The sequence below is a fragment of the Phyllobates terribilis genome, unplaced genomic scaffold, assembly GCF_046119375.1.
Source record: "Phyllobates terribilis strain yellow unplaced genomic scaffold, ASM4611937v1 Scaffold_1__5_contigs__length_1240528914, whole genome shotgun sequence".
Taxonomy (NCBI): domain Eukaryota; kingdom Metazoa; phylum Chordata; class Amphibia; order Anura; family Dendrobatidae; genus Phyllobates; species Phyllobates terribilis.
In genome coordinates this window covers 313452510-313476945 of record NW_027362761.1, presented here as the reverse complement: position 1 = coordinate 313476945, position 24436 = coordinate 313452510, and the positions used below count along the sequence as shown (strand labels likewise).

At 39.8% G+C, this 24436-nt stretch overlaps 1 protein-coding gene across 2 annotated transcripts in view; it reads left to right on the top strand.

Annotated features, from left to right (window-relative positions):
• Positions 1-24436, top strand: part of DGCR2 (DiGeorge syndrome critical region gene 2) — a 91744-nt gene that overhangs the window by 43085 nt on the left and 24223 nt on the right. For both annotated transcript variants that reach the window (XM_073674785.1, XM_073674793.1), the window contains 4 exons: positions 12920-13045; positions 13942-14161; positions 22164-22240; positions 22363-22533. In XM_073674785.1, the coding sequence (XP_073530886.1) occupies positions 12920-13045; positions 13942-14161; positions 22164-22240; positions 22363-22533 (594 nt within the window). The remainder of the gene's footprint in view (positions 1-12919; positions 13046-13941; positions 14162-22163; positions 22241-22362; positions 22534-24436) is intronic.

Sequence of the window (24436 nt, the reverse complement as noted above, 5' to 3'; positions counted from 1 at the left end):
CACTGATCTTGGCTTCACAGCATTTGTTTTCGTCTGGATCATTTGTCATACACTGACAGACATAATGTTTTCTATCTTGAGTGATGGTGAAATGTTCAAATACAGCTGATTTAATGTGACGCTTCTTTGACATTCTCAGGTTTTTAATTCTGCATTCACAATCCAAATGACAATTGTTTTTCCTAAAAACAATTGTACAAAATCATTGCCAGGTCGTACAACTGATATAGTGGTCAGTAATACTGTTATTCCTCATGTACTCACAGTTAACTGATGCAAAGTTTGTTGAAAGGATAATACTTCTTACAGTCTTCCTCTTCTGAGTAGCAGCTGTGAGATGCTTGGAAGACGTACACCTAGTAAACATCTAGTCTAGAGGAGAAGCTTTACTACTAAGAATTTGCAACACATTTTCACTTTCAGTTTCATACATTGTAAGTAGGGGGGTTGGGGCAGCATGAGGTTAACCAAGTATAAGATTAGATAAGGGCAGTGGAGAACAGTGACACACAAGAAGTAAGAAATGTCTCTATCTCCATCAGAACTGCTTATCACTGTTGTTCATAGTTTGATAGAACATATATATTTGAGTAACATTTATAAAATTCATATGAAAGTTCAATTATGAAATATTAATACATTTTTTTTGAAGCTGGAGTCGGTACATTTCTACCGACTCCTACTCAGACTCCACGACTCCGACTCCACAGCCCTGGAAAAAAGTTTGATTTTTTTTTTTTTATTTTCACGGCTCCATGTTATAAACTTCTATGAAGCACCTGAGGGTTCAAGGTGCTCACCACACATCTAGATAAGTTCCCTGAGGGGTCTAGTTTCAAAAATGGTGTCACTTGTGGGGGGTTTCCACTGTTTTTAGGCACATCAGGGGCACATCCGCTAATTATTCAAGCAAATTTTACATTCAAAAAGTCAAATGGCGCTCCTTCCCTTCCGAACCCTGCCGTGCGCCCAAACAGTGGTTTTCCCCCACATATGGGGTATCTGCTTACTCAGGAAAAAATGGACCCCAAAATTTGTTGTGCAATTTCTCCTGTTACCCCTGCGAAAAAAAAAAAAAAATTGGGTCTAAAGTAACATTTTTGTGAAAAAAGTTAAATGTTAATTTTTTTCTTCCACATTCCAAAAATTCCCGTGAAACACCTGAAGGGTTAATAAAGTTCTTGAATGTGATTTTGAGCACCTTGAGGGGTGCAGTTTTTAGAATGGTGTCACTTTTGGGTATTTTCTGTCATAAAGACCCCTCAAAGTGACTTTAAATATGATGTGGTCCCTAAAAAATAAATGGTTTTGTAAATTTTGTTGGAAAAATGAGAAATCGCTGGTCAACTTTTAACCCTTATAGCTCCCCAATAAAAAAAAAAAAAAAATTTGGTTCCAAAATTGTGCTGATGTAAAGTAGACATGTGGGAAATGTTATTTATTAACTATTTTGTGTGACATATCTCTCTGATTTAAGGGCATAAAAATTCAAATTTTGGAAATTGCTAAATTTTCTAAATTTTCTCCAAATTTCCATTTTTTTCACAAATAAACGCAAGAAATTTTACTACAATCATGAAGTACAATATGTCACGAAAAAACAGTCTCAGAATCAGGGGGATCTGTTGAAGCGTTCCAGAGTAATTACTTCATAAAGTGACAGTGGTCAGAATTGTAAAAATTGGCCCGGTCATGAACATGCAAACCACCTTGGGTTGTAAAGGGGTTAATAGTTGAAACTGATGAAAAAGCCTGATGAAACTGATGTTTTGACATAATTTGTGGCTCAAGAAAAAAGATTAAAGAGAACCGGTCATCACGATTATGCATGTTATAGTAAAGGTATGGCCATAATCACGCTGTTGTACAGGTGAAGAAATACGCATCCTGGTTGTTGTTTAATCAGCATTTGAAGTTTAGGTTTCATAAGCTTTTGGAGCACAGGGGCAGGGCTGTGAGGGTAGGGTCTTCAGCGCCTGCCCTCTAGCCTCTGTATCTTCCTCATATTGAGGTTTTTGCTTTCTTCAGTAAAATTGCGCCAGTGCCGGCCCAAGTGCAGATTGAGATCTCGGCTCGTCATTGAGCCAAAATATAAATCTGCGCATACGCTGCCACCGGTGCCATTTTACCAAAGACCCTCCAGGTGATCAATCTGCCGGCTCTAACTTTAAAATAGGAGAAAGCAATGGACACCCGGGGCAGGACCCCAAGGTCCTACCCACAGTCCCGCCCCTAAGCATCGAAAGCTTATTTCACCCACACATCAAATGCTGATTAAACAATAACCAGGATGCGGATTTCTTCACTTAAAGGGGTATTCCCATCTCCAAGATTCTATCTCAATATGTAGTAGGTGTAATAATATTAGCAAATACCTACTATTAGAAATGTAGTATAGTATTTTTGATTCGCTATGCCACTTACCTCATGTGCCGGCAATACAGGACCTTAGGTATCCATGGTTACGTCCACTGATAAAGTCAGTTAGCTAGCTGCTAGTGGTCGTAACCATGGATACCTAAGGTCCTGTATTGCCTGCACATGAGGTAAGTGGCATAGCGAATCAAAAATACTATACTACATTTCTAATAGTAGGTATTTGCTAATATTATTATTATTATTATTATTATTATTACACCTACTACATATTGAGATAGAATCTTGGAGATGGGAATACCCCTTTTAACCACTTCGCGCCAGAGCCTGTTTTTGCCTTCGTGACCGGGCCAATTTTTTCAATTCTGACCACTGTCACTTTATGAAGTAATTACTCTGGAACGCTTCAACGTATTCCCCTGATTCTGAGACTGTTTTTTCATGACATATTGTACTTCATGATAGTGGTAAAATTTCTTCCATATAACTTGCGTTTATTTGTGAAAAAATCGGAAATTTGGCGAAAATTTAGAAAATTTAGCAATGTTCAAACTTTGAATTTTCATGCCCTTAAATCAGAGAGATATGTCACACAAAATAGTTAATAAATAACATTTCCCACATGTCTACTTTACATCAGCACAATTTTGGAACCAAAATTTTTTTTGTTAGGGAGCTATAAGGGTTAAAAGTTGACCAGCGATTTCTCATTTTTCCAACAAAATTTACAAAAACATTTTTTTAGGGACCACATCATATTTGAAGTCACTTTGAGGGGTCTTTATGACAGAAAATACCCAAAAGTGACACCATTCTAAAAACTGCACCCCTCAAGGTGCTCAAAACCACATTCAAGAACTTTATTAACCCTTCAGGTGCTTCACAGGAATTTTTGGAATGTGGAAAAAAAAAATGAACATTTAACTTTTTTCACAAAAATGTTACTTTAGACCCAATTTTTTTTATTTTCACAGGGGTAACAGGAAAAAATGGACCCCAAATTTTTTTGTGCAATTTCTCTTGAGCGTGCTGATACCCCATATGTGGTGGAAAAACACTGTTTGGGCGCACTGCAGGGTTCGGAAGGGAAGGAGCGCCATTAGACTTTTTGAATGTAAAATTTGTCTGAATAATTAGCAGACGCCATGTTGCGTTTGGAGAGCTCCTGATGTGCCTAAACAGTGGAAACCCCCCACAAGTGACACCATTTTGGAAACTAGACCCCTTAGGGAACTTATCTAGATGTGTGGTGAGCACCTTGAACCCCAAGGTGCTTCACAGAAGTTTATAATATTGAGCTGTAAAAATAAAATTTTCACATTTTTCCCACAAAACCGTTTTTCATCCCTTAATTTTGCATTATCATAAGGGTAATAGGATAAATTGCACCATGAAATTTGTTGTGCAATTTCACCTGAACACGCTGATACCCCATATGTGGAGGCAAATTACTGTTTGGGCGCATGGCAGGGTTTGAAAGGGAAGGAGCGCCATTTGACTTTTTGAATGTAAAATTTGTTTGAATAATTAGCAGACGCCATGTCGCATTTGGGGAGCCCCTAATGTGACTAAACAGTGGAAACCCCCCACAAGTGCCACCATTTTGGAAACTAGACCCCTTAGGGAACTTATCTAGATGTGTGGTGAGCACCTCGCACCCCCAGCTGCTTCACAGAAGTTTATAATATTGAGCCGTAAAAATAAAATTTTCACATTTTTCCCACAAAACCGTTTTTCATCCCTTAATTTTGCATTATCATAAGGGTAATAGGATAAATTGCACCATGAAATTTGTTGTGCAATTTCTCCTGAACACGCTGATACCCCATATGTGGAGGCAAATTACTGTTTGGGCGCATGGCAGGGTTTGAAAGGGAAGGAGCGCCATTTGACTTTTTGAATGTAAAATTTGTTTGAATAATTAGCAGACGCCATGTTGCGTTTGGAGAGCTCCTGATGTGCCTAAACAGTGGAAACCCCCCACAAGTGACACCATTTTGGAAACTAGACCCCTTAGGGAACTTATCTAGATGTGTGGTGAGCACCTTGAACCCCAAGGTGCTTCACAGAAGTTTATAATATTGAGCTGTAAAAATAAAATTTTCACATTTTTCCCACAAAACCGTTTTTCATCCCTTAATTTTGCATTATCATAAGGGTAATAGGATAAATTGCACCATGAAATTTGTTGTGCAATTTCTCCTGAACACGCTGATACCCCATATGTGGAGGCAAATTACTGTTTGGGCGCATGGCAGGGTTTGAAAGGGAAGGAGCGCCATTTGACTTTTTGAATGGAAAATTTGTTTGAATAATTAGCAGACGCCATGTCGCATTTGGGGAGCCCCTAATGTGCCTAAACAGTGGAAACCCCCCACAAGTGCCACCATTTTGGAAACTAGACCCCTTAGGGAACTTATCTAGATGTGTGGTGAGCACCTCGCACCCCCAGCTGCTTCACAGAAGTTTATAATATTGAGCCGTGAAAATAAAATTTTCACATTTTTCCCACAAAAAATCTTTTTCATTCTCTAATTTTGTATTATCATAAGGGTAACAGGATAAATTGCACCATGAAGTTTGTTGTGCAATTTCTCCTGAACACGCCGATACCCCATATGTGAGGGAAAACCACTGTTTGGGCGCACGGCAGGGTTTGAAAGGGAAGGAGCGCCATTTGACTTTTTGAATGTAAAATTTGTTTGAATAATTAGCGGACGCCATGTCACATTTGTGGAGCCCCTAATGTGTCTAAACAGCGGAAACCCCCCACAAGTGCCACCATTTTGGAAACTAGACCCCTTAGGGAACTTATCTAGATGTGTGGTGAGCACCTTGCACCCCCAGCTGCTTCACAGAAGTTTATAATATTGAGCCGTGAAAATAAAATTTTCACATTTTTCCCATAAAAAATGTTTTTCATCCCCTAATTTTGCATTATCATAAGGATAACCGGAGAAATTGCACCATGAAATTTGTTGTACAATTTCTCCTGAGTACGCCGATACCCCATATGTGGGGGAAAACCACTGCTTTGGTGTACGGCAGGGTTCGGAAGAGAAAGGAGCGCTATGTTGGCTGGGATAGGCAGCAGACACCATGTCACATTTGAAGAGTCGCTGACATGCCAAAACAGCAGAAACCTCCACAAATGACCCCATTTTGTAAACTACACCTCTCAAGGAATTCATCTAGGGAAGTAGTGAGTATTTTTTAATTTTTAAATTTATACCATTGGGCAGTGAAAAAATCATAATTATATTTTTACCACAAAAAAATGTTTTACCCTCAGATTTTACATTTTCACACAGGGCAATGGGTAAAAATGGTGCCGAAATGTGTCACACAATTTCTTCTAAAAGTGTCAATACCCCATATGTGGCTGTATCGTACCGCTTAGCCATACGGTGAGATCTGGGGGGGACGGAGTGCTATTTGACAATTGGAGAACAAATTATTGTAGAATAGGCATTTGGATTTGGGAGCACAAAATTTTCTGAATTTCTTTTGGGGGGCAAGGGTCATTTTGCTTGTCCAGAGCCTTTCTGCTACCAGTAACTTGGAAGTCCCTTATATTTTTAACAGATGACGGACCTGAGTGGGGACTATCTTTTTTTGAGGACTGAGTTGAAGCTTTTATTGGGAACATTTTACGTAACATTTATCCGGCGCTCTAGGCTGAGCACTTACATCGGGGTTTCCATCTAAATTTCCAAGTGATGTAATTCAGATGAAACCCCTGCAGGATCCATTCACTGTAATGAGGCAGCAGAGTTACTCTGGACACCGTCTGGCCTCTGTGTAGCGGTGTCCTTTTTTTCAGAAGTGCACAAAACTGTGGCCAACCGCACTTTTATGCACGCCTAAAACAAATGACACCGTGGGATCCCAGGCTAGACGGCGTCCACAGTGGCCTATATCTGTCTCATTACAGGGAATCTTCCGTCATGGGTTCCGGCTGAATCATGTATTTCAGAGATTTACACGGAAACTCTGGTGTAAGTGCTCAGCGCAGAGCACAGGATAAATGTGGGCAGAGCCTTACTGGGATCTTTGGGGACATAATAAACAAATCAGTAGCAGGTGAAGAATTGGTTTTATTTATTTTTTACGCCGTTCCTAGTGTGATATAACGGATTAGATTACTTTATTCTTCGGGTCGGTGTGATTACAGAGATACCAGATTGATATCGGGTTTTTATGACTGACAGCTGTCACACACTAAAAGACGCTTTTTTTGCAAAATCTAGTTTTTGCATCACCATATTTTGAGAGCTATAATTTTTCCATATTTCGGCCGACAGAGTCATGTGACGGCTTGTTTTTTGCGGGACGAGTTGACATTTTTATTGGTACCATTTTTGGGGACGTGACATTTTTTGATCGCTTTCTATTCCGTTTTTTGGGAGGTAAAATTAACAAAAACAAACAATTCAGGAATTGTTTTTTGAGTTTTTTTTTTATGCCGTTCTGCGTGTGGTAAAAGTGATCAGGCAGCGTTATTCTTCGGGTCAGTACGTTTACAGTGATACAGTAAGTGTAGTATTTTTTTTATGTTTTGGCGCTTTTACACAATAAAACTGTTTTATAGAAAAAAATATTTTTTTTGCATTGCTTTATTCTGAGCGCTATAATTTTTTTATTTTTCGGCTGATGGAGCTGTATGGCGGCTTTTTTTTGCGTAACAAGATGACGTTTTCAGTGGTACCATTTTTATTTCTATTTTGTTTTTTGATCGCATTTTTTTCCACTTTTTGTTTGGCAATATGATGAAAAAGCATATTTTTTTGCTCCGTTTTTTATTTATTTTTATTACGGTGTGCACAGAAGGAGTTAATTAGTGTGACAGTTTTATAGCTCGGGTTGTTTCGGACGCGGCGATACCAAATATGTGTACTTTTTTTGGTTTTGTAAAAATATACGGATTTATTGGTTTAATATTTTATTTATTTATTTATATTTATTTTGTGATTTTTTTTATTAATAGTTTAAAAACTTTTTTTTTTTACTTTTTTTCACATTTTTTCTTAGTCCCTGTATGGGACATTAATTTTTATTTTTCTGATCTCTGATCTCATGTAATGTAATAGACATATATTACATTACATGAGATCTTCCCTGACTGTTTCAGTCAGAGTCTCCTGTCTGGCTACAGCTGCAGCTGAGCCAGACAGGACACCATATATGGCAGAGCTGGAGGCGGTCATGTGACCTCCAGCTGCCATAGCAACCCCAGGTCCTGGAAGGACTCGGAGGTCTTCGGAGAGGTAAGTTGACGACCCCCTCTCCTCCTGCTGTCTCCTATATGCCGCGATCACTATAGATCACAGCATATAGAAGACAGCTAAGGGTTAACATCACTGGGACCTGATCTAATCAGGTCCCGATGATGTTCCCTGTCAGAGCTAACGCTCTGCACCGGAATCGCAGCGCTTGCAGGACCCTGGGGGTCCTGAGCGCTGCGAGACCACCCACCGTTTTTAAACGTCGGCGCTGCACAGAGCCCGGCAAGCGCCGACGTTTATCTACAGTGGGCGGTCGGGAACCGGTTAAGGTATCTGTTGAATCTGTAGAACAGCGCCATTATGTCCATGCCTTTACTTTAATATGCATAATGTTATCATCAAAGTTGGACCCTTTTATTTTCAGATATATCTGAAACTGGATTTAGACTGGGTAGTGAATAACGTTCGCTTCTTTCTTCTTAAAACAGCTCCACACTTGTCTACAGCTCATGTGTGGTATTGCAGGTCACACCTCAGTGGAACAGATCTGCAATACAGACACAACCCATGCACAAGTGTTGCGTTGTTTTTGGGAACTTTTGAAAGAAACATTTTGCTTTTAATTTAATTAGTGCTTATATGAAGAAGATAATCCTTTTTGCACAGGTGTCTTATTAACCGTGGTCTGTTTTCAGTGTCCTCAGCTTAATATAGATACAAAGGTCATTGATATCTTGTGTCCTACGAACAGCAATCCACAGCGAATTTGGATTCTGCTGTTTCATTTCTTCTTTGCAGGACGTCATTGAAAATGGTTTTTAATTTCTTCCCGTTTTGTTTATGCACACTTCTGCCCAATGGGTGCTCCTATCAGTGATATAAACCGCACCATTAAAATGAAATGCTGGTAGACATGGTTATCCAACAACATTACAGAGGACCACTTTTGGTTGCACGTTACGTTAGTATTGACATATGATCATTCCATACACTTTGGTTTTGCCAAAAGATACTTATATTAATGAAGTATAAAGCAAGTGGTGTTAACTGAAATATACCCCACATCAGTCACAGCTAGGAGGTTTCTCGTAGCCTGTACACAATACATAGATATTCCTCCACATATCTTTTGCATGTCCTGTTACATAGGTGGCATATTTGTATCTTTAGTGAAAATTTAGTTTGACCCCTTTGCAACCATAATTATAAGTTAACATCATATGGTGATATGAGCATGGGGACATTTTGCTCTCTACCCAGCAGATGTGTCCAGTATCTGTTTTTTAACAATTTAAGTGTTACTGTTAATCGCTAACAGCATATAAATGTCTGGCCTGCGATTTCTGGGTGCCGGTGGGTTAACATCTCAACTGGCTGCCATATTGGCCTGTCGCTGGGCTTTGTAGGAGAACCTCAATTTAACTGAATACTGCAGTGTGTATATAAGTGATCAAAGGATCATAGATTTAAGCACCCTAAGTGGGATAAGAAATAAATACTACAAAATATTAAAAACATAAGTTGATATAACCCTCCTTTTTCCAGTATAAAATAAAAAAAATGTTTAGTGGAAAAATCAGATTTACCAAAATCTGAAATTAATTAAACTGTGTGTTAAATGCTGAAATTTCTTTTCAAATACCAGAATTGCCCTATTCAGCTGCCACATTTCCTCTAAAAAGAAATTAATGCTATAAAGCAATGAAACCATTGTATGTATCCCACAGTGGTATCAGGGTAAAATCGTAGCTAACCAAGCTAAAAACAAGCTCACACGGCTCCATTGTCAGAAAAATGAGTATTATGGACCTCAGAAACTGAGAAAAAGAAGACACAAGCCAAGTTTTTTAATTTTTTTTTTTTTTTTTTTTTTTTTTTTACACAGTATGAAAAACCTCTAAAAGCCTATTCCTATCTACTTAAATGGGTATTGTCGGTTAATGCTTGGAAATAAATTTGCAAATACAAAATTTGCAATTTACTACTTATTAAAGTTTTCTGCCGTTCTTGAGATATTAACCCTTTTCTTTACAGCTTGTTAACTTTGAGAACATCCACCACTGCTAGTGCTTACAAGCTGTTTACCATTGAGCTTGTGAGCACTGTTTTGAAGTCAGGTTCACTGGAGCATGCTGTTGCCTCCTAATCCCATCCAGCGTCAGCACGGTGGTCGGTCTCCTAGGCAACAAGCAAAAGCAAACTGTTAATATCTGAACGGCGGTGAGTTTTTACTTTATATTGCCAAAGTTCTATCCTACAATATCCATCCATCATGAAAATGAGAATAACCTTTTAAGGCTTCTATTGCTGTAACTGTATGTACTTGGAGAACTATGTTATAAAGTCATTCTAAACCACACGATAAATGCCGTAAAATGACAATATAACAACGGTGGAAATGCATTTTTTCTTTTGCCATATTACTCCACTTTTTCTCATTATACATTTATTTTGTATGGTAAACTGAATGCTGTTATTCATAACTACAACTCATCCCACCAAACAAAAGCCCTCATACCCTGTCTAGAGAAAAGGAAGGAAAAAGTCAAAAGCGTAAAAATGGAAAATCACCCGTTTATGTAGAGGTTATTTTTAATGATTTTGAAAATACACCTAAAATTGACGTCTTTTGTAGTCACTGCTATTATATAGCTATATTGCAAGTGACAGAATTACATCCAAATTATTTCAGGCTGACTACAGTTTCGCTTGGATCTTTGGTGTTAACAAGTTGTTGAAGATGACGAGCAGTATCTGTCAGACAGGAAACAAATTCCAGAGCAGTGTTATGAGGGCAGCGATATTTCACTGCTCCTGAAATAGGGGCATATGGCTAATGGCTTGCCTGATACTGATACTTCACCCAGCACAAGTGGCATTAGGGTCACTCTGCACAACACATTCCTGTGGGCTAAATCCAGAACCACACCTGCCTCTCTGCAGCTTGCAGCTGTGTCTGCCAGCCATATGGACCTGTATGTCAGAAGAATTCAGGAGCCTTGTTTCACACACATTTTTAGTGAGGGAAATGTATAGTTATTTTACGTGGCTAGTTAAAAGGGTTGTCTCAAGTTTAGACGTTATCCTCTATACATGTGATAGGGAATAACTTCCTGAATGCGGGGGCCCCTAACGATCCTGACAACTAGGGCTTTGAAGAGCACCATGTGAATGGGGCATGGCTAGATCATCCGCACTGGCGCGCCATTAATTCTTAATGGGAGTGCCGAAGAAAGCAGAGCGCAATGTCTGGCTGGTCTTTGGCACCCACAACAATGAAATGAGCGGCGGTGTGCATGATCAGCCACTGCTCGTCCTGGTTCACGAGATCGGTGGGGGTCCCAGTGATCGGTAAGTTATCCCCTATCCAAATTTCTAAACTTGAGAATCCCCTTTAACTGTTATACGCTCTATATACAACCCCTGGCAAAAAATTATGGAATCACCGGGCTCGGAGGATGTTCATTCAGTTGTTTAATGTTGTTGAAAAAAAGCAGATCACAGACATGGCACAAAACTAAAGTCATTTCAAATGGCAACTTTAGGGCTTTAAGAAACACTAAAAGAAATCAAGATTAAAAATGTGGTACTCAGTAAGGGTAATTTTTTTTCACACCAAGCAGAGGGAAAAAAATTATGGAATCATTAAATTCTGAGGAAAAAATTATGGAATCATGAAAAGTAAACACACAAAAGAACACTCCAATACATCACTAGTATTTTGTTGCACCACCTCTGGCTTTAATAACAGCTTGCAGTCTCTGAGGCATGGACTTAATGAGTGACAAACAGTACTCCATCAATCTGGCTCCAACTTTCTCTTATTGCTGTTGCCAGATCAGCTTTGCAGGTTGGAGCCTTGTCATGGACCATTTTCTTCAACTTCCACCAAAGATTTTCAGTTGGATTGTTATCCGGACTCTTTGCAGGCCATGACATTGACCTTATGTGTCTTCTTTCAAGGAATGTTTTCACAGTTTTTGCTCTATGGCAGGATGCATTATTATCATCTTGAAAATGATGTCATCATCCCGAAACATCCTTTCAATTGATGGGATAAGAAAACTGTCCAAAATATCAATGTAAACTTGGGCATTTATATCTCCTTAGTGCCATTACCTGACATGCAGCCCCATATCATCAATGACTGTGGAAATTTGTATGTTCTCTTCATGCAGTCATATTTATAAATCTCATTGGAACGGCACCAAACAAAAGATCCAGCATCATCACCTTGCCCAATGCAGATTCGCGATTCATCACTGAATATGACTTTCATCCAGTCATCCACAGTCCACGATTGCTTTTCCTTAGCCCATTGTAACCTTGTTTTTTTCTGTTTAGGTGTTAATGATGGCTTATGTTTAGCTTTTCTGTATGTAAATCCCATTTCCTTTAGGTGTTTTTTTACAGTTCGGTCACAGACATTGACTCCAGTTTCCTCCCATTCATTCCTCATTTGTTTTGTTGTGCATTTCCTGTTTTTGAGACATATTGCTTTAAGTTTCCAGTCTTGACGCTTTGAGGTCTTCCTTGGTCTACCAGTATGTTTGCCTTTAACAACCTTCCCATGTTTGTATTTGGTCCAGATTTTAGACACAACTGACTGTGAACAACCAACATCTTTTGCAACATTTTGTGATGATTTACCTTCTTTTAAGAGTTTGGTAATCCTCTCCTTTGTTTCAATTGACATCTCTCGTGTTGGAGCCATGATTCATGTCCGTTCACTTGATGCAACAGCTCTCTCCTTTTTAGATGCTGAGTAACGAGCAGATCTAATTTGATGCAGGTGTTACTTTTGGAAATGAAAATTTACAGGGTGATTCCATAATTTTTTCCCTCTGCTTGGTCAGAAAAAAATTACCCTTACTGAGTACCACATTTTTAATCTTGATTTCTTTTAGTGTTTCTTAAAGCCTTAAAGTTGCCATTTGAAATGACTTTAATGTTGTTGAAAAAAAGCAGATCACAGACATGGCACAAAACTAAACAACTGAATGGACATCCTCCGAGCGCGGTGATTCCATAATTTTTGCCAGGAGTTGTAAAACAAACTGATGAGATTCACTAAGACGCTTTTCATTGCTTTAAGTTTTTTTTAAAATTGGGTTTCCATATATTTTTGACAAAATAGTGTAACTTTGTGTGCTATTATATCAATTAAAAAATGAATGGTATAACACGTGTCATGTGGATCATAATAAATAATGATCATGTATCCTGTACAAATGCAGCAGTGGGCGCATGTGAGAGCTGTGTGATTTGTATGGAATTTCACCATTTTTTTAATTGTATTTATTCTACTTTTGTTTAAGGACTGGGGGGAGACCAAAGAGGGTTTCATGGAAAAGAGAGCGTGGAGACACGACACGGTCGTGTCCGGAATGGAGAGGGGACTCGATTCCAAACGGTTAACTTGGCCCAGCCTGTGCGCTTTAGTAGTAAGTTTGTGTTCATGTTTTTCATTCTTTTCATTGCCTTTTGATATAATAGCACTCCATTTTCATCTTGTATCCAGGAATGTATATTTCTGACACATCCAAACGTTACAGATAAAACTCTTGTTAATGTTTTAAATAGTGTGTAATCCAAAAAATACAGAACTAGACCATTATATTGACCTCTTGTTAATGGGAATCTGTTACCAGGATTTGACGGCCCAAGAGCATGTAGCTCTTTCAAAGAGAAGTCCAGCAACCATTCCTCTGTTTACTAAGAAATCAGTATTTTAAATGATATGTAAATGAGTTTGTAGACCTGCAGCCTCTGTCACTCCAGCTCTATTCTCAACCCATTGCCCGCTCATGCTGCTTTACTGACAGCCTCTAAGGTGCGTGACTTCAGGCATAGGAGTAACCGTTCAAGAAGAGGACGCAGCGCTGGATGGGGAATAGAGCTGGAGTGACAGAGGCTTCAGATACACAGCCTCATTTGCATATCGGTGAGCACATCCATTAGTCTATTATTTCTCATGTCCATGTGGCTACTGTAATCTTTCAGAAGCTTGTTAACACATGCTTGAGAAACATGGTTGATCCTATAATCCTACACAGAAAATGTAATAAAAAAACTCACTAATTAGTAGAAAACATGTATCAGTGTCTGGCTATTTGGTAAAAAATGTTGATGACACATTCCATTAATTAATAAAATAAAGTAGTAAAGCTTGTCAAGATAGATGAAAATAAACACTTTAATGATGCACATGGGATAAACCTTTAGTAGATTTACACTTTTTCAGATCATCTTTTCTGTCGCATAAAGAAAATAAAATTTTAATATGTAAAATGTGTAAAAGATGTTCACATTGTAGTGGTGTGTACCCCCCTCCTTTTAGGTTTCCTAGGGAAATGCCCGTCAGGGTGGCATCACTACGATGGCACAGCAAGCTGCTACAAGGTGTACTCCTCTGGTGAGAACTACTGGGATGCTGTTCAGACCTGCCAGAAGGTGAATGGCTCTCTAGCTACATTTACCACAGACTCTGAACTAAAGTTTATTTTGGCTCAAGAATGGGAAATGGAAGAAAGGCCATATTTAAGAAAAGACCAGAGAAGGTGAGGTATATGATTTATATGTAAATATTTATGGCATACTGTTTTCTGATTAGTCTGGCAATTATGTTTTGTGTATTTTTTTCAATGTGATGGTTTTTAAGAAAGATACTTCAAATAATACCCTGCATGAATATTCCATTTCACTTTAATTGCGTCTTAGAATATTTGATAAACCTGGACGCAACCCCAATTAGTATCACTGCAACTTTAACGCTACATGAAGTACACATATGACATGAGCACGCGTGCTCCACAATGTATCCTAGTAGATTACTCCCTCATATGCCACCATCAATGGTGACAGCAGCACATGAGGAGATGGCTCCCCATCGCCCAGAGACTCCAGTTCAAAACCCTAACCTTGGCATACAAAGCCATCCACAACCTGTCTCCTTCATACATCTGTGACCTAGTCTCCCGGTACTTACCTGCACGCAACCTCCGATCCTCACAAGATCTCCTTCCCTACTCCCCTCTCATCTCCTCTTCCCACAATCGCATACAAGATTTCTCCCGTGCATCCCCCCTACTCTGGAACTCTCTACCCCAATACATCAGACTCTCGCATACCGTGGAAACCTTCAAAAGGAACCGGAAGACCCACCTCTTCCGACAAGCCTACAACCAGCAGTAACCACCGCTCCACCATACCGCTGCACGACCAGCTCTACCCTCACCTACTGTATCCTCACCCACCCCTTGCAGATTGTGAGCCCTTGCTGGCATGGTCCTCTCTCCTCCTGTACCAGTCGCTGACTAGTGTTGTTCAAGATTATTGTAATTATTATAATTGTTTTTGCTTGTAAACTACAGGCGTTGTCATATTGAGGCTGCTGCACTGATTAATATGATACCTGAGGTGAACAAATATGTCTTGTGGTTCTCGTGTAATAAGTGCTTGCAGTTCTCAGTTAATGATATGCTCCTGCTCCGGGTGGGACTATAGGCAGGGTCTTTCCTTGGTGCTCTAGGCCAGATCAGCAAGATACGACCTGCCCACAGGCCGCGCCAAAGCACAAGTATGTTCTTCATCATACAGTGAGACTGATAGGGACGTGCATGTGGGCAGGTTTTTTCTTGCTGATCTGGCCTAGAGCACCAGGATAAGACCATGCCTACAGTCCTGTCCTGGAGCATGGGCATATCATTAACTCAAAACTGCAAACCCTGATTACACAAGAACCACAAAACTGATTTCTTAACATCAGGTATCATATTAATCAGTGCAGCAACCCCAACATGACCACGCCTGTAGTTTACTTTACAAAATCCAACTGACAGGTTTGCTTTAACCCCTTTAAAGCCCATGATGTACTAATACGCATCTGTGCCCAGGGACTTAAGAGCCTGACCCGTATTAGTACGTCATCGCGATCGTGCGGGCGCGATCGCCGCCGGGTGTCATCTGATTGTCACAACTGACACCCGGTACTATGTGCTGGGAGCGGTCCTGCACTGCTCCCGGAACCGCACTGCTCCCGGCACATTAACCCCCGCAATGCTGCGATCGAAGTCGATCGCAGCATTACGGTGGCTAAGGGGAGGTGATCGCAATACTCACCTCTTCCGGCCTCCAGCGCTGTCTGCCGCAGCTTCCCGGGTGTTGCCATGACGACCCGATGTCGTCATGTCAACATCCGGGTCACCAGAAAGCAGGAAGATTGTTTGGTCATGCGCAGTGCATGACCAAACAATCTTCTCACTGTGCAGCGCTGACTGCCTGCATAGCACAGGGATGGTGCTCCATCCCTATGCTATGCAGGCGATCAGAATAAAAAAAGTGAAAGTCTCAGAGTGGGACAAAGTAAAAAAGAAAAAAAAAACTTTCAGAAAGTGAAAAAAATAAAAAAAAATAATCCACCAAAAATAAAAATATAATGTACCCATCAATAAATATTATTATGAAAAAAAAAAAACCCAAACAAACAATAAAAGTACACATATTTGGTATCGCCGCGTCCGGAACGACCTGACCTATAAAATTGTCCTATTAGTTAACCCCTTCAGTGAACACGGTAAAAAAATAAAATAAAAAACGAAGCAAAAAACAATGCTTTATCATCATACTGCCAAACAAAAAATGGAATAACACGTGATCAAAAAGACTAATATAAATAAAAATGTTACCGCTGAAAACGCCATCTTGTCCCGCAGAAAACAAGCCGCCATACAGCTCCATCAGCCGAAAAATCAAAAAGTTATAGCTCTCAGAATAAAGCGATGCAAAAAATGAATTTTTTCTATAAAATAGCTTTTATTGTGTAAAAGCGCCAAAACATAGAAAAACGATATGAATGTGGTACCGCTGTAAACGTACTGACCCGAAGAATAAAGCTACCTTATCAATTTTACCACACGCGGAGTAGAATAAAAAAATAAACAATTCCTGAATTGTTGGTTTTTGTTTATTCTGCCTCCCAAAAGCTGGAATAGAAAGCGATCAAAAAATGGCACGTGCCTGAAAATGGCACCAATAAAAACGTCAACTCATCCCGCAAAAAACAAGCCATCACATGACTCGGTCGGCCAAAATATGGAAAAATTATAGCTCTCAAAATATGGCGACGCAAAAACTAGATTTTACAAAATATGTGTCTTTTAGTGTGTGACAGCTGTCAGTCATAAAAACCCCAATATGATTCTGGTATCTCTGTAATCGCACCGACCCGAAGAATAAGGTCGTCTAATCACTTATACCGCACTAGGAACGGCGTAAAAAATAAACGCTAGGGCTGGGGTTGGGGTTAGGGTTGTGCTAATGTTAGGGTTGGGGTTAGGGTTTTTTTTTTTTCTTTAAAAGTAAAAAAAAAAAAGAAAAAAAAAAAAAAAAAGATGACGATATGGCAACTAGTGTTGAACGCAAGTGCTCGCTACTTGAGTTTGCATCGGGTGCTCGGATATGCATTGAGTATCGCGGGTGCTCGAGTCTCCGCCCCATATGCTTCGCGGCCAAAAAAACCTCGTGCCATGCACGAGCGATCCCCGCATGTTTTTTCTGGGGTGTCTAATAACCGTGAAACATGAGCATTTCACTTGAGCACCCATGATACATGGTGCATACCTGAGTACCCGATGCAAACTCAAGTAGCAAGCACTGGCGCTCAAGACTAATGACAACTTATTCAATATGATGACCTAATGTCATCAAATTCTGTATCGTACCTCTGGATTCAAAATGTTCACTATACCCCTTGATAAAATCCTTGAGGGGTCTAGTTTCCAAAATGGGGTCACTTGTGGGGGGTTTCAACTATTTAGGCACATCAGGGGCTCTCCAAAGGCGAGATGGCGTCCGCTCTCGATTCCAGCCGATTTTGCGTTCAAAAAGTCACACAGTGCTCCTTCCCTTCTGAACTCTGCCGTGCGCCCAAACACTGTATTTTCCCCACACATGGGGTATCGGTGTACTCAGGAGAAATTGCACAACAAACTGCATGGTGCAACTTCTCCTGTTACCTTTATGAAAATGCAAAAGTGGGGGCTGAAAAACATTTTTGTGGGAAAAATGTGAAAATTTTATTTTCACGGCTCAATGTTATAAACTTCTCTGAAGCACCTGGTGGTTCAAGGTGCTCACCACACATCTAGATAAGTTCCCTGAGGGGTCTAGTTTCCAAAATGGTGTCACTTATGGGGAGTTTCCACTGTTTAGGCACATCAGGGGCTCCCCAAATGCAACATGGCGTCCGCTAATTATTCAAGCAAATTTTACATTCAAAAAGTCAAATGGCGCTCCTTCCCTTCCGATCCCTGCCGTGCGCCCAAACAGTGGTTTTCCCCCACATATGGGGTATCTGCTTACTCAGTAGAAGCTGCGCAACAAATTTTGAGGTCCATTTTTTCCTGTTACCCCTGCGAAAATAAAAAAAAAATGGGTCTAAAGTAACATTTTTTGCGAAAAAAGTTAAATGTTAATTTTTTTCTTCCACATTCCAAAAATTCCTGTGAAGCACCTGAAGGGTCAATAATGTTCTTGAATGTGGTTTTGAGCACCTTGAGGGGGGCAGTTTTTAGAATGGTGTCACTTTTGGGTATTTTCTGTCATAAAGATCCCTCAAAGTGACTTTAAATATGATGTGGTCCTTAAAAAAAAAAAAAAAAAGGTTTTGTAAATTTTGTTGGAAAAATGAGAAATCGCTGGTCAACTTTTAACCCTTATAGCTCACTAATAAAAAAAAAAAATGTTTGTTCCAAAATTGTGCTGATGTCAAGTAGACATGTGGGAAATGTTATTTATTAACTCTTTTGTGTGACATATCTCTCTAATTTAAGGGCCTAAAAATTCAAATTTTGAAAATTGCAAAATTTTCAAAATTTTCGCCAAATTTCTGTTTTTTTTTCACAAACGCAAGTGATATCAAAGAAATGTTACCACTATCATGAAGTACAGTATGTCAAGAAAAGACAGTCTCAGAATCAGGGGGATCCGTTGAAGCGTTCCAGAGTAATTACCTCATAAAGTGACAGTGGTCAGAATTGTAAAAATTGGCCTGGTCATTAACGTGCAAACCACCTTGGGTTGTAAAGGGGTTAAGATCAATATATCTTAGTTCCTCAAGTGTACTTGAACATGTGAAGAGAGGAGAAAGGAGAAAAAAGAACAAATAATAAAAAAAATCCCTCTACAAAAATCCCAATTTTCTCAATAAAAAAAAAAAAAAATTTGGAAAAAACACATTTGCTATCACTACATATGTAACGACACCTACAAGAACACAGTATCACTATTTATTATGCAAGATGAATGCTGCTGAAATGGTTATAAAAAACAGCCTCACAAATGACAAAAATCTGATCAAAAAAGATGTTCATATCCCAAAATAGCACCAATAAATACTACTTCTTGTTACTCATAAACAAGCCCACTGACAGCTCTCAGTGGAAAGCTGAAAAAGTTTTTTGCTCTAAGAATATGATGCAATAGTTTGTTAAACAGTGATTTTCTTGTGCAAATTTAGTAAAATGGGAAAAAATTTTTTTTGAAATTTGTTAACACATTAATCGTCTTGACCCTTGCTGTACAAACTATACAGCTCTTTATCCTGTGTGTTACGCTGTAAAAAATCAAAGACTCCATACCAGAATTGCTGGATTTTACTCAGAATAGAAATAACACAGGGAAAAAGTAGAAGAGAGGTGAAAAAAGCCATGGAAAGTCATGACACCAGCTGAAATTGATCATTGATTAGAAAGCAATCCTGCCACTTGATGAAAAAAAACAGCTGGTTCAACTGATGGCCTATAAAAAGGTGTCTCATTACTCATCAACAACATTTAGACAAGCCTGTGAAATACTGGGAGAATATAGTCAGATGAGACCAAAATTGAACTCTTTGGATGCCATAATACACACCATGATTGGAGGCCAAAAGGCACTGCACATCACCCCAAGAACACCATACCAACAGTGAGGTTTGGAGGTGGGAACATAATAGTGTGGGGCTGTTTTTCAGTGAGAATTTCATGTCCAATAGCACCTTAAGAAATATATTTACTTAGAAAACTGGTGACATGTTCAATACTTATTTCACCCGCTACTTAATTTTTGAAACTTGTAAAAATAATTTAAAAAAAAAAATTGCGTGTGTTGCAATTTTAGGAAACCTGTGACGTTTTTTCAATTTTTTTTCCCTTCGATTTGAGCTGTGTGAGGGCTTGTTTTTGTTTTTTGTTTTTTTTTTTGCAGCAATTTGATGTTCCTATTAATACCATTTTGGGGTAGATACATCTTGATCACTTCTTTTTGCATTTTTTTTTCAATGTGGCCGGGACCAAAATACCGCTGTTAGGGTATGTTCACACTAGGCATTTTTTCAGCTTTTTTTTCTGCAACAAAACCTGATCTCTTGGCAGGAAAGAAGCTGCAGCAAAAACGCAGGTTTTGGTACCTTTTTGCTGCATTTTTCAGGATACCAAAGTTCAGCTTTGCTTCCACCACAGAAGCATGAGCACAGGTCAGCAATGCAAGACATATGTGAAACCATATTAACCAGAATTACAAATGTACAGTATTTAATTGTTCAGGAATAGTTTACCTAAGAGATTGGCAGAGCATTGAGTTTGTAGGACACTATTTACATTCACACTTTGGTCTGCCATTGAGTTGCTCAGGCATTGTTCAATTTCACACCTCCGTAGGCCACAGGTATTGTTAAATCTCACACCTTGGACGGCCAGTGTTTACATTGTATGCATCACTAATATAATTTAATTAAACTGTTCTAATCCAAACTGGCATCTCAAGTGAGGAAGACAAGAAGGTAAACTTGGGAAAATCACAAAAATAAATGCATTTCACATACTGCTGTACTTACTTTTTTTCACTAAAAACGCTGCAAAATCTGATGAGTATGTTCACACTAGGTGTTTTTTCAGTGTTTTCATGGGTGAAAAATGCTGAAAGAAGTGGCATGCTCTATTGTGCAAAAAAACGTGCAAAGCACAAAATACTGATGACACAAAAAACAGTGTGTACATGAGATTTCTGAAATCTCAGACTTTGCTGGTACTGTAAAACACAGCTGAAAATTTGCATAAAAAAAACACTGAAAAAAACGCCTAGTGTGAATATACCCTAAGGCTGTGTTCACACGATGCGTATTTCATGCGTTTCCGTGGCGTTTTTGCAGTTGCGTAAACGCCGCGGAAACGCATGAAAAACGCATGGTAGAAGGGAAGCAATGTTCCCCAATGGAAATCCGCATGTGCTGTGCCCATGATGCGGATTTTTCCGTTAACGCTGCGGTCAAAAATCTGCAGCATGTCAATTAATTTTGCGGAAACGCGGCGATTTCGCCGCCATTGACTTGCATTAGAACGCGCCAATTCCGCAAGACAGCATTTGTACTTGCGTAATTGGTGCGTTCTAATGTGCGGATGGTACCCGGGTGTGGAGGAGAGGAGAGTCTCATCCACACCCAGGTACCATTAAAAAAGCTGTAAAAGAAGAATAAAATAAAAAATAAATGTATTCTTACCATCTGTCGGCCCGCACAGCGCTCCCGCTTGGTTCCCGGCACTTGCAGTGAGTTGTAGGACCTGCGGTGACGTCAGAGTCATGTGACGGGTCACGTGACGCTGACGTCGGTAGGTCTTTCAATTCAAAGTTGCCGGCGAGGGAGAACAGATTGAGCAGGACAGCGCGGGCCATCGGAGGTAAGTATATACACTCTCTCGGTTCACACTGTATAAATCCATGCTGTTTGCATGGATTTATATAGTGTGACCTAGTTATCAAGCACTTTCCAGGTGATGCTAACATCGCCTGGAAAGCGCTTGTCAATCTGCATGCGGAAACGCATGTGAATCTGCATGTGGATCCGCATGTATTCTGCAGGAAAAACGCATGCACAATCTGCATGCGTTTTTTCTGCCAGGGAGATGCAGAAATGATGCAGAAATTTTCTGCTTCATTTCTGCATCGTGTGCACATACCCTTATGGTGTTTTGATTTTTGTCCTCTTTACAGTGTATACCAATCAGGTTATTAGTTTTACAGATATGGTGAAACCATGTCTTTTTTTTTTTTTTTTTAAATATCTTTATTTTTAATGTGGAGAAAGTGTGTGTGTGGGGGGGGGGGGAGTGATTCAAGATTTTATATTTTCGGTTTTAATTTCTATATTTTTAAAAACAGTTATTTACTTAGTCATTTCCCTTAGGGTACTTGACCCTGCGATCGATCACTTATACTATATACAGCAATATCAGAGTGTTGCAGTATATATTAAAAATTGGGGTTTTCTATAGAATACTTTTGCCTGCCCTTACCTCCTGGTAGCCATAGACAAAGGCCACAATTAGACCTCTGTCTCATGTAATTGCGTTATTAAATCCATTAAATGTTCTTGGGAAAGAAGATTTATAGAAACAGTGTTAAATCCTTGGCTCTCCTAAAAATCTCTGCATATTCTTATTTTATAATGGTGTTATTTCACAGCTCTAGCGCTCTACAAACACAATTTGGGCAGTAATATTTTTTGTATTTGTATCTATTTTGTAGACTTTGGGTAGGTTACCAGTTTGTGATAACAAACAGGAACCATTCTGTGGAGGGACACTGGGAAGTCTCTTACAAAGGTACGTGGCTTCATAACAATTATATAATATGTAGACCACCTAAAAAATTGCTTCTGAGCTTGACGCCTGTTTTTGTTTTACTTTGTTTTTCTCTATAAGTTTGACAGAATTTTGTCTTTTAGGCTCCTCTGAAGTGTTCTTACCTCCTGTCCCCATATTTGGAATGTATGAAAATGAGAACATCCTTTGTGCCCAGCTGCAGTATTTCTATCTGCCGTCTCTCCGCCATCATGGACTCCATAGCTGGTATGCTGAGAACTGCTATGAAAAGTCCTCATTTCTTTGCAAACGCAGTAAGTAGGTTTTCCTGATTTCTAGTGGTAAATCTGAATTTCCTTGTTTATAGGAAACCATGTCATCATCATAATTTTTTAGACTGTAAGACACACCCTACCAGAGACTTACATAATCAGAAGTATAAAGAGAGGAAAAGTATATTAACTAAACATGTGAAATGGTCAATACTCTACAGAGTAATGTATAAAAGTCAGAATGTCAACGAGTGTCCCATCCCGCTGTTACCCAAGCATGTACATACTAGAGAGCCAGATTTTGTGGCCACCATGGTACTCTCTGGTTGGTTCTCCTTTATTGCTGGGTGATCAAAACTTGTACAGGATGCCAGTCTCCAGAGGAACTGCAGTTAGGCTGTGTGCCCACGTAGCGTTTTTCAAGCGTTTATGCTGCGGAATTTCCGCAGCGTAAACGCTTGTGAAACGCTAGGTAATCCGCACCCCATGGTCCCCAAGGGGATTCCGCATGTTCTATGCACATGCTGCAGATTTTTCCGCAGCGTTTATGCTGCGTCCAAAAATCCGCAGCATGTCATTTAATTTTGCGGAAGCGCAGTGGAACTCCCGCCATTGACTTGCATTGAGACGCATAGAAACCGCGACTGTACATTTTTACAAGCGGCTTCTATGCGTCTCTATGTGCGGATGGTACCCAGTTCTGGAGGAGAGGAGACTCTCATCCAGACCTGGGTACCATTCTACCTGTAAAAAAAGAATAAAATAACAAAGTTTATATTCACCTGTCCGGCGGCTTCTCTCTGAATGCCGGCATCGCTTGAGTACCTGCGGTGACGTCACAGTCATGTGACCGCAGGCCGTTCACCGCTCTGTCTCGCGAGATGCCGGCAGCCGGGAACCAGACAGGAACGAGCGCTGCAGCCACGCCAGGGCCTCGGGGGTGAGTATAGCTTTATTTGTTTTCATTTTTACGGTTCACACTGTATAAATCCATGCCGTTTGCATGGATTTATACAGTGTGACCTAGTTGTCAAGCACTTTCCAAGTGATACTATCGCCTGGAAAGCGCTTGTCAATCTGCATGTGGAAACGCATGTGAACCCGCATGTGGATCCGCATGTATTCTGCAGGAAAAACGCATGCACAATCTGCATGCGTTTTTTTTCTGCCAGGGAGATGCAGAAATGCTGCAGAAATTTTCTGCTTCATTTCTGCATCGTGGGCACATAGCCTTAGAAAACAAGAGGGTGAAGAATTTGCCCAAAGGTCATGAAAAGAATATGAGGAAAAATATAAATCTGTTCCTTCTACATGGAAATTGTCTTTTCCCTAAACGAAATAAAGCCAAGTTTTGCTTAGTTTCTATGGTCATATGACTGTCTGTTAGTTTGCTGTGGACAGTATGTTAGTATAATTTTGGCTTGCAGGAGTTCTGGGGGAAAAAAAAGCCCCAAAGCAACCAAATATTGCCAGTTGTTTTATTATAACCGCTGTTGACCCCTTAATAGTCGCCAATGCACCTTTTTACACTGATTATTGGATCTTATCCAGCGCACACTTTCCCCCTCCTCTGCATTCATTGGGAAAGCGCGCAGTGGATGCTGGGCTGTGACTTTCGGTGAATCCCTGCCCGCAGCCCTTGCCGTGACATCAGCGGATGCCAGAGCCAGCTGCAGCTGGGGTCACGTGATGCCTGGTGAGCGGTTGGTGATAGCGCCACTCACAGGCAACAATGACAATGGAAGGGAATTACAAAAACACTTCTTTCCACTGTTTAAATCAATGGGGGCATTATGTATAATAGTGGACAACCTCTTTTTAAATAGAAATTCCTTTATGCGATTAAAAAATACACACAGTATATTCAAAATTAAGTAAAACACATTTTATTTCATATATTTTTCATAAAAACATTCACCCAACTGTCATAGCCTGAAAATTAATT